General features: G+C 38.0%; 1 protein-coding gene across 2 annotated transcripts; it reads right to left on the reverse strand.

Annotated features, from left to right (window-relative positions):
• Positions 1-2305: 2305 nt before the first annotated feature.
• Positions 2306-11688, reverse strand: LOC143532482 (uncharacterized). 2 transcript variants are annotated; one of them, XM_077027517.1, is made up of 12 exons: positions 11620-11688; positions 10918-11041; positions 9788-9870; positions 9600-9675; positions 9444-9511; positions 8625-8709; positions 8227-8345; positions 3417-3500; positions 3196-3342; positions 2951-3067; positions 2741-2852; positions 2306-2569 (listed from the first exon to the last, which is right to left on the reverse strand). In XM_077027517.1, exons 2-12 carry the CDS (start codon positions 11003-11005, stop codon positions 2496-2498), a joined length of 1053 nt encoding a protein of 350 aa, XP_076883632.1. In that variant the 5' UTR covers positions 11006-11041; positions 11620-11688; the 3' UTR covers positions 2306-2495. The 2 variants fall into 2 exon arrangements, with proteins under 2 accessions (XP_076883632.1, XP_076883631.1); XM_077027516.1 differs by having other exon boundaries at positions 10918-11059; positions 11638-11676.
• Between the last annotated feature and the right edge of the window lie 249 nt (positions 11689-11937).

Consider the following 11937-nt stretch of genomic DNA (forward strand, 5'->3'; position numbering starts at 1 on the left):
GTCAATGTAATTAAAAAGAAGTAAAGAGGTCGGAAATTAGGTTTTGAATGTGGCGATGGATCTGAATTATTATTATTATTATTAATAAAATGCAGTTGTCATGCTGCTGCTGCTGCTGCATAAAGAGATAGAAGAAGAGATTAATGACCTTACCTTAGATATCTCTGTGGAGTGGAGTGGAATGAACCAGCCACTGCAACTATAAACCATAAAATAAAATCTAGTAGCTGTAGCAGTAGCAGTAGTTTAATTGGAGGATTGATTGATGCTTAAAGCTTCAATCGTCATTCCATTCAACACTGGAAGTGGAAGTGGAGTTTGGTAATTATTATTATTATTATTATTATTATTATTATTATTTATTATTATTTATGATTAATATGCTACATCCATCATCATCTGTTGTTGTTGGATTTGTAGACTGACTTTACAACCCCCCTATGCCTATGCTTTCTTACGTCATTATTTTTCATTAATTAGCTCTAGTATTTATACCATCAACGCTGTCGTTTATCAATAACCTTTTCTTTCCTTACCTTTTCTACTTCGATTTGCTTTTGCTCGGCAACACAAGTCCACAACTCCGGCTATCATTTTCGGTTTGATGAAAGAAACCCAATGGAATTTGATTCGGTTTGGCCATTTCAGTTTACATATTTTTTAGCTGGCATGCGAAGTTGCTCGGGTGAGTACACCCTAATATATATATATATATATATATTGGAAAAAATTATATAGTCTTGTTGTTCAAAGGTTTGTGACTTTTTTAAATTTTATAATGTAAAACTTTTACAGTAAAAGTGACAAGTATTTAACTATGCTTTAATTAGTGTATGAAACGATACTTATGTGTCAGAATAAGCAAAACTAGTCTACAAGTTATTCAGTTAAGTCTAGGGCTGTGCAACGTTTCAGAACCGCGAGAACCGAACCGGAACCGAAAATGAGTGAAAAATAGAACCGGAACCGGAACCTATTATAGTAAACCGGTTCGGTTCTAGAACCGCTAAAGCCGGTTCTCGCTAAGCGGTTCTGGCTAGAACCGGTTCGATCATTTATTTATCAAATGAGTTAAGCAAACTTTGCAAATTGCAAAACAATTTTATACAATTGTATGTCTTCTTTTACGGTAAAACTAATTTAGATTACAACATGAACATCCGTTATTAAAACCTAAGTGTTGAAGTTAATAAATCATTAACAACGATAGATTAATAGAAGATCATATCATTTTATATTAAATTTCCATGATAGCTTAAATCAAAATTGATCATGGTTACTATTTCTTGAACGAAAAGAAAGAATATTTGAATTAGAAAATGATTGAATGGATGTCGGTTAATAAGTTACTCTATAAAAAATGGGGATTGGTAAATTTATTTAAAACGTTTTGAATATTCCGGTTCTTCGGTTCCAAGTCTAGAACCGCCGGTTTTACCCGGAACCGAACCGGGAACCGTTTAATGCAAATTTAGAAAACCGAGAACCGAACCGATACACACATTAGCGGTTCTGAGGCACCGGTATAGTTCCGGTTCCTCGGTTCTGACGGTTCCGAACCATTTTTTGCTCACCCCTAGTTAAGTCATGTGATGCCATCTCTTTTGTGTTTAAAGAGTGCAAAACGATAAAATTTATTAATGCTATTTGATGACTCGTATGACGCACAACATTAATACTTTTGTGTTGTTGTGGGTAGGAAATAAGAGGTGAGTACGCAGACAAAATTCTCTATGAATAAACATATGGTATGACACATTTGGTATCTATAATATAATAATATATATAAACGAAACATTTAAAAGCTCTCTAGTTGTTTCATACATTCTCTCAGGCCACTATGTTAAATTATTTGTAAATGGAGGATTCTCATGCATTTGACCCGAATTTACGAATATAGGTCTCACCAAACCCAGATGTTCCTTAAACAGGTTATAACATATCACTAAATTAAAAATGAATCTCACAAAATATTTAATACAAAAATCCTATAAAATATAGATATACTAAAAATTAATATCTGATTTAAAAAAAAAAGATATATATATATAATTTATAATTAAAAAACAATTTTGTAGTAAAAAAAAATAAACAGGTCATAGATCTCACCAAACCCAAATAGCTTTTAAACCGGGTTATAACATCTTATTTATTTGTGAAACTCTTTCATCATTAAATACTCGGTTATTTATTCATACAAAGACCCTCTATGCATACAAAATAGACGTTGCAGATGGATGGGTTCGATGTATTAGGTAACACAATAAAAACGGTTAAACGAGTCATCAGTTGAGTTGACCCGTCAATTGTTACATTGGAGACCATGCTTAACGATAAATAAAAATGTAATAAGTTAAACCGACAGGTTTCTAGTTAAATATTACATCTACCAATCAATTACAGCTTAACAAAAATATACCAAGTACTAAAGATAATAATAACACGCATTTAGTGACGTGAAATTGCTTCATATTTCCCAGCAAGTCTGAGAAATTTTACCACATTGAACGCCTGGGATTCTGCGTTGTCACTGCCTCCAGAAATCTAAACATCCATTGGTCAAGCATTCCTGTCAAAGATGACCCCAGAATAATAAACATTTTTGTATATTTTAAAAACATGTAAAACATATTTATCTTGAATGTGTGTCATCCATTATTAAATCCACATAAGTTGAGAGTAATTGATGATAATAATTTATCAGTAAAGACAATATATATTCCTAAGAGTTAAAACAAACCTGTCAAAGCAAATGTACCGCCGAGCACTGCACATAATCGAGTTATGAAGTGAAGAAAACTGCGCCGTTCTTCTTTGATTGTAACAGTAATTGGTGAAAGATCATATAAAAAGTAACCGCTGAATCACATAAAAGAAGTAATTAACACCTTGCTTTAGAAAATCATTTTAATCAATGGTACCATAATGAGCAAATAATAATCTATTTCAGAAACAAACCTGGCCATGTCCTGTCATATTCATTCATTGGGGAAAAGTACTCAGTTACAGAGAACTGATTGGTCGGTAAGACTTCTTTTGATATGTATTTATACTCGGTTGGAACAATCTATAACACGTAAAATAAACATCAAATTATGATATGAAAAGAACTTTCTACTGGACTTAAAACTGTCAAATGACAATAATTTTAACTTTATAATCGAAAGGGTATTTTCGGGAAAAATGTAAACTAACCTTTATGTAATATTTAAATGTTCCACTTGAACCATGGAGAATTCTGTTAGTATCATCAAGAGGATTATGAAGTCCAGGATACTTTGGCCCGAAAGACAAATCATGAATCACATGGCTGACATTAACATGTGTAGCTCCTTCAAAGATCTGTAGAAACCGAGCACGGATTAAATATTTAAATAATAATTTATAAAGTAGACACAAATGTCTGCGTTACTTACCATTTGGGCAACAAAAATATTTAAACCATGAACTGAAATATGGAAGTTTCCAGCAACTCTTTGAACATCCAACACTCCATAGACCTAATTCAGTTAAAGAGAATGTTAGGTTTACTAATAATATAAACAATGTATCAATAATGTTAGACATAATAGAGCCGGCCCTAGTTTACTTACTTAATATAGATTAGGCCTATATATATCAAGGCTCTCTATTGTAATCAATTATTCAGAAATCAATATCAATTCAATTCAATAACACGGTTTATCTTGGTATCAGAGCCAAGATTAACCTAACCCTAATTCTTCCGTCACAGGCCCTAATCCCAACCCCGACGCCAGCACTCAATCGCTGCCCAAGTAGCCTTCTTCCTTCTCGATTTCTTTACCAATGGCCATGATCAGTTCCTTCTCCACTGCAGAGAAAACTGCTCACAACTCACATAAGTTCGCGTTCTCTTTAACACCCACCAACTATGGGTTCTGGAAGGAGATGATTCAACCGTTTCTCATAACCAACAACCTTTTTGGCTACATGGATGGAACAATCAAGTGTCCACTTTCAAAGACAGCCGCTACAACAGATACGTCCTCGGTTGATAACCCTAGTTATCTCCACTGGATCACTAATGATGCTCATGTTCGAATGATTATTACTTCAACCATCTATGAAGCGTCCTTTCAACATGTTCAAGGCACGACTTCCAGAGAATTATGGCTTGCCCTTGCTCGTGCTTATGCGCCGAGTAATCCAACACGCGAGTATTCTCTCCGGATTCAACTCATGCGCATTGAACAAAAAGGTGATGAAACTCCAATTGCTTATTTGACTCGTGCTCAAGGGTATGCTAATGCCCTTGCCAATATCAACGCTCCTGTACCAGATAAAGAATAGGTCATGCTCGCCATATCTGGTCTTCGACCAGAATACAACCCATTAAAGTCTTCCCTGCTTGGCCGAGTACCACCGGTAACGTTCGTTGAACTCCATGGCTTGTTGAATGATCATGATTTCATGTATTCCAAATCTGCCCCTGCGGTGCCGCAAGCTTTCACAGCAGCTACGTACTCCCTGATTCGTCCTAATGCTATTCAATCATCACAACTTCAATCACTGCAACAAATTGCCTCTCAACTTGGCCTTCAGTTGAGCCCCATGGCCTCTCCTAATCCTCAACCGCAAGCTTTCTATGCAGCTCGTGGCAACCGTGGCAACCGAAGAGGCAACTATCGCAACAACAACCGAGGAAACTATTCTCGCAACCGCGACGAAGGTCGAAGCAATAATCGTACCCAACAATTTGCTTGGGCATCCACCCAAAACACAGTTTATGGACATTGTAACAGATGCGGTATTGCTCACATTCCATCTCAATGTCCAAATCAGTCCGGGCCAGGCAATGCTCGACAACAACCGCAGGCTAACTATGCTTCTTTCTCGGAAAATGCTTCTCAATCCGGCCACTCCCCATGGTTTCCTGACACGGGGTCCAACAGTCACGTTACACCGGATTTGACAAGCTTGGATAACTCTGAACCATAATTTGGTAATGAAGCACTCCATGTTGGCGACGGTAATCCTCTTCCTATTTTTCATGTTGGTTCTTCTAAATTCTATTCTCCAAACAAAACGTTAAATCTTTCTAACATCTTGCATGTTCCTCAAATAAAAAAGAATCTTCTTTCTGTCCAACAATTTTGTACTGAAAACAATGCTTTCTTTGAATTTCATTCGTCTTTTTTTGTTGTGAAGGACGAGTCTGCACGGCATATCCTACTCATGGGTCCAAGTAAAGATGGTTTATACTCGCTTAGCGTACCACAACTGAAGTCTATTCCACGTGTCTCCTTTACCGCTACTAAAGCTTCGTCAACCATCTGGCACAATCGTCTTGGACACCCGCATGCTCGTGTTTTTCAATCAATTGTTTCTGCTTTCTTTTTACCTGTTTTGAATAAACTTTTCTTTATGTACTCCCTGCCAAATGGGCAAATCGTCTAAACTTTCATTATCTGTTTCTAATTTCCGTAGCAATAATATTTTGGATTTGATTTATTGTGATGTTTGGGCACCAGCTCCTACTTTATCTTCTGATGGTCATCGATACTTTCTTTTGTGTGTTGACCACCATACTAGATACATGTGGTACTTTCCGTTGGCACAAAAATCAGACGTATACCTGACTTTTCAATCATTTATTACCATGGCAGAACGTCGATTCAACACAAAAATTAAGAACGTTCAAACTGATTGGGGGGGGGGGGGGGGTTGAATTTCGAAGCTTATCCCCCCTTCTTTCGTCCCTTGGAATTGTTCATCGTCGTTCGTGCCCTCACACGAGTGAACAGAACGGTACGGTTGAACGTCATCGCCATGTGGTTGAAACGGGTCTTGCCCTTCTAGCCAATCCCACCTACCAGAACGTTTTTTGCACTTTGCCTTTGAAACGGCGGTTTTTCTAATCAATCGCATGCCCTCGCGTTCAAATTCCAACAAGTCTCCCTACCAACATATCTTTCACCGCCCTCCCGATTACTCGTTTCTTCGCGTATTCGGTTGTCAATGCTTTCCTTATCTCCGTCCCTACAATCCTCACAAAATGGACTTTCGTTCTACCCCTTGTCTCTTTCTTGGTTATAGCCCCGTTCATCATGGTTATCGTTGCCTTGACTTAGCCACTGATCGGGTCTATGTCGCCAGACATGTTCGTTTTGATGAGGAATTCTTCCCGTATGCACAAAAATCCAAACCGGAACCTACCCCCAACCCGGATCCTTATTACTCTACTTACCCGGATCCCTCCACAATTCCAACCCATTCTACACCTCCTAATGACCCATCCCCACCCTCTTCACCCTCGGCTTCAAGCCAACACACCCCTTCAGTGGCGCTGCCCCAGCAGCCCCCACTTGATTCAATATCAGGCCGACCACCTAATCCAGCCCCAACAGCCTCCCCAACCTCGCCCTTGGCCTGCCAATTTGCGGCCAAATCCCACCCATGTAACTCGTTATTCTCCCGCTTCCTTTCAGACCTCATGTTACTCTTCTCTCACCTCTGAACCTACCTCCTTTACCGCCGCCAACAAGTCGCCGGAGTGGCGCAATGCCATGAACGAAGAGTTTACCGCGCTAGCGAAAAATGGCACATGGTCTCTTGTTCCACCTGTCCCAAATACTAATGTTATTGACTCTAAGTGGGTGTACAGGTTAAACAAAGATCAGGATGGAAAAGTCACTCGATTCAAAGCTCGCCTGCAAGGGCTATCGCCAACAACCCGGAATTGATTACCAGGAGACATTCAGTCCCGTCATAAAAGCTACCACCATCCGGGTTCTCCTCTCCTTGGCAGTGACAAATGAGTGGCCACTACGCCAGAGTGGCCACTACGCCAACTTGACGTTCAGAATGCGTTCTTACATGAAGACTTAGAAGAGACCGTATACATGTGCCAACCTGCGGGCTTTGTTGATAAGGACAAACCCAATCACGTTTGTCTTCTTCATAAGTCCTTATATGGGCTTAAGCAAGCACCTCGAGCTTGGTTTCATCGGCTATCTGGCACTCTTCACTCCATCGGGTTCAATGGGTCGACAACTGACCCGTCTCTTTTCATTTTGAAAAACAACGGTACGCTGGTGTATGTCCTTGTTTATGTTGACGATATCATCGTCACAGGTAATAATCCTAATGCCATCAACGAGGTAATAAGCAAGCTTAGCTCTGCCTTTGCGGTTAAAGATTTGGGTGCCTTGCACTATTTTTTGGGGATTGAAATTGTACCTCAAGGGAAGAACATTATTCTCTCTCAACGGAAATACATCTCCGAGCTCATCACCAAAACCGGCTTAGCGGACTGCAAGCCCGTACCCTCTCCGATGAGCAGTTCTCAGATTTTATCTCTTGGTGATAGTGCTCCCTTATCCGATCCAACCAAGTTCTGACAAGCCGTCGGAGCACTGCAATATGTCACTCTTTCACGGCCTGATATAACCTATGCAGTTAACAAAGTTTGCTAATTTATGCATGCTCCTACGGACAATCATTGGTCGGCGGTCAAACATATCATTCGCTATCTCAAAGGCACATCGCATTATGGATTGTTTATTCAACATGCTTCCTCAACAAATCTTCATGCCTTTACTGATTCCCAATGGTCGAACAGTCTCAAAGCATACTCGGACGCTGACTGGGCTGGTTGTCCGGACTACCGTCGATCCACGGGGGGATTCCCAGTCTATTTTGGATCGAATTTAATCTCTTGGAATGCAAGAAAACAGCGAACAGTCTCCCGGTCTTCAACAGAATCTGAGTACAAAGCGCTTGCTGACACTGTTGCTGAATTAACATGGCTAGAGGCTCTTCTCAGTGAACTTGGTATTGTCCCAAACTCGTCTCCTACATTATGGTGTGACAATCTTGGAGCAACCTACCTTTCTGCCAATCCTGTCTTTCATGCTCGGACAAAACATGTAGAGGTTGATTTTCACTTTGTTAGAGAAAAAGTGGCCCAACGGAAGCTAAAGGTTCAGTTTATTTCCACTCATGATCAAGTCGCTGACATCTTTACCAAACCACTGCCATCTCAACGTTTCTTACTTCTACGGTCCAAGTTGCAGGTCGTACCCTGCCCTCAACTTGCGGGGGAATGTTAGACATAACAGAGCCGGCCCTAGTTTACTTACTTAATATAGATTAGGCCTATATATATCAAGGCTCTCTATTGTAATCAATTATTCAGAAATCAATATCAATTCAATTCAATAACACGGTTTATCTAATAAAAGTTACAAAACTGGGAGCACATACCCGGCACCCTTCTCCATTAGCCAAGGCTTGCTTGACGTTCTTGACCATATTTTCAGACTCATCATCAAATTTATCCAGATGAACTTTTGTGTCTGAATCATGATGATCTGTCTCATTTCCTGGTCAAACTAATATGTAAGAACCATGCTATTAAAAATGAACAGTTTTGAAATGCAATTGGTTCAGTCATGCCTTTTCTAGGATAGAATCATTGAGTTTAGTTATTTAAATAACTGAAAAGATGTTAAAAGAGACTACCATGCAATGCCATCAAAACAATTAACATAGAGGTATTCACTCCATATGTAATGCATACTATGAAAATAACCAAAAAGAATAATGAAACTAATTCAAATTATTCAATAAGTACAGAGATGATAATCTGAGAAGCAAATTACCATGCTTATGAGATGTATGCCCCTTTTCAACAAGATCAGATAGATACTCAGTCCCAATGATCACGCCTTCTCTACTCAATCGAAGCTGCAGTAACTCTTAGCCGTTAAAAGAACAACAATGAAATACAACTAAACAAAGCATTTATCTTACACAAATAATGCCAATGGTAGCTGAAATAGTCTTATAATATGTTCACGTAACAAGTAAAAGAACAGAACAATGATTTATTGACTAACAAGTAACAACAGATTTACAGAAAAGTGTTCATCTAATCTATATAATGTCTCCAGATATGTGAATACTTAATAAATAAATATAATGTTTGAAATTTAATGCAACATGATCAAAATTCTTCTTAGTATGGGACTGTAAACAAAAGGTTTTAGCAGAGAGAAGAAAACACATTCTTAATGTTCAAGCAAGCATTCATTTTGGTTAGTCTCTTCTACTCCTTTCTCATATTGCATGTTTCAAGGTATGATTTTATAGTGTGATAACAATTGAAGGTGAATGCCAATAATGAAAGTGTAAGACGGAGTGATAAGTAGAATATCTATGGAATCACAACTTAAATCACATTACTAGAATGAATTTCAAGATGTTGCATATGCACATCATATTGAAAATTGTATTGATCTAGCTAATGACATGAGTTACACTGTCACAGTATCATGGAGACCGTAGTTTATGTAGAATATCCATGGAATCACATACTAGAATGAATTTCAAGATGTTGCATATATACATAATATTGAAAATTGTATTGATCTAGTTAACGACATGGTTTACACACTGTCACAATATTATGGACACCATACCTTCCATATATTTGTATCCAAATCCACTTCGTGTTTGCCAGACATATCAATAGCATCTACACTCAAAACTGGCCAAGCAACAAATGTGAAAAACAGAGAAGAATGCCAATCATGTGAAACTAAAATAAGAGTCAAATTGACTACAAAATTGCTAACCTTGACAAGGTAAAGATGGGAAGGACATATTTATATGTATTGGTAGTGTTTCTCCACGTTTCAGATCAACAGCCATCTGCCAACATGTTAATTTTAAGAATATACAAAACACATACTCTAATAAATTGACATTTGTGACCATTACAGCTGAATGATTATAGCAGGCTTTTTAAGCCTAAAGGACTAACCTCGTGAACCGTATATGTAGAAATGTAGTATGTTAGCTCATGCAAGAATAATGTTGCCATTATAAACAAACCTACAATAGAAACTAGACAAACAAAGAAGGGTAAGAGATTATAACACTTAACAGAGGTTCCAATTACTGACACAAGTGATTAATGGTTAAAATACCAAGAACATATACCAAAACCAAACTCAATCAAGATGCTTCTACGCCATTTAGTTTTAGCATAGTGAAAAGAATCCTAAATGATCCTACTAATAAATTGTGTAGCTGCCTTTTTGGTTCAGGAGTGCAGAACTAGAGAAACAAAGTGACTTGCTATAATAGGATGCCCCAGCAACTTAAATGACATTATTTCCAGCTATTAATCAAATTATAAATACCTCTTCGGTTTAATATATCCCACAAAAGTATTATCTTGGGCTTTATAAGTTAGAAAATAATCGTTCTTGTATTCTTCAAGTTTTTTAGGAGTAATCACATGATATGGAGGGTGTGATCCCACACATAGCTATTAGCAGGGTCTATGGAGGGTGTGATGAGGGCAAACCGTACTTCTATCCTGTCCTAGGGATAGCGTAACTGCTCCCTTTGAGACCCCCAGTTCCAAAAACCTTTTTTTTTTCTTTTTTCTTTTATTGTTTTATATATAGAGTATAGAAATTCAGATAGCATAAAATGTAGCTAAAAGAATCATATCAAACAACCCCCTATGCACAACCACACACAAGTACTAACAATGGAAGTTGTAAACTACTGCTCACATATATTGACGACTGAACTACAGATAAAAAAGCAAAGAGACAGTAGAAATAAGCACCGACCCTACGTACGCACCTATACACTCCCTTAAAAAACTATACGTCCAGACTGCAAGAAGGCAAGGCTAAGTCTAAGGCAAACAAAGGTATAAGAAAAGCCAAGGCCCCAAGACAAATCTAAGGCATCTATACACTAACCAAAAAGTCCATAACCCGGCCTCTCATACCAACCAATATTGTCCCCTTTGCTCACCGGGAGCTCAAGGCTATTATCTTAAAGTGTTACAGCCATGAATGTGAAAACGTGAGGCCACACTCACTCCGACATCTTCATACAAAAATCAAGTAATATTAGTGCCAAAAAACTTACCAACAGCACCAGATTGTGTCTTCTGTAACAAATGATCTTCGGCACGCGGAAACGCATCCAGGTTCTTTAGAACTTGTTTCATACCCATGATGTACTGATTTGTTTACAAAACCTTCGCGTACACCTGCAAATTTGAAAACAAGTGAAAAACCTTGTTTTAAAATTGAATTGAAACCAGCCATCGTGCAATCAAATTACTCAGATTTTTCTTAGGAACGGGCTTTTTTTTTACCGAATTCCAGTACCTATCAAACACATCAGGCACCAGTATTCGTTTTTTCATGTTTTCGGTATCTATACCATTCAGTATTTACCATAAAAAAATTTGTACATATTGTTTTACTCGTATTCAGTATTGGTACTTTCCGGTGCCGATCTCATCCCTACTTAAATTAAAGCAGGTAGCACCTAACACAAAGTATAACCTAATTTTCAATTGACACCTAAATATTCATAACAATATTACCGAGTCAAAACATTAAAAATTGAATAGTAATCTACGGTATGGATCTCATCCCTAGTTGGATAGGATTAAAGGTAAAGCAGTTAGCACCTAAGACTGGTGTGTGTATAACCTAATTAATTATCAATATTACGGAGTGGATTAGTGACATAAACATAAAAATTTGAAAACTAATCTGGTTGTAAAGGCAATCAGATCATGGAATTATAACAAGAGTATAGAAGCCGAGATTAAGGAACACGCGCTGACCTGCAAAGTGAGACCGGAGGATTTGACCGGTGATGAATCCCAAGAGGATGTTGATGATGGTGTTGTTTGGTAATAGTTGTTATTGGTATGAACTCCAATTGCTCAATGGGTTGTGGGTCGGGTCGGAACAGATTTATGGGCTTTGGTAAGATGTTATATATTTTATATGTCGTCCGTATTATTAGAATGCACAAGTCGGGTTTTTCTAATACATGATTTCGGTTAATTCGGGTATAGAATTAGGTTTGGGTATTGTCTCTAAAAATCATACCCTATGCATCGAGTTCGGGTCAAGTATTGAACTGCGT

This window comes from Bidens hawaiensis, unplaced genomic scaffold, assembly GCF_021521415.1.
Source record: "Bidens hawaiensis isolate Kalapana, Puna unplaced genomic scaffold, B.hawaiensis_p1.1 tig00009447_1, whole genome shotgun sequence".
NCBI lineage: Eukaryota > Viridiplantae > Streptophyta > Magnoliopsida > Asterales > Asteraceae > Bidens > Bidens hawaiensis.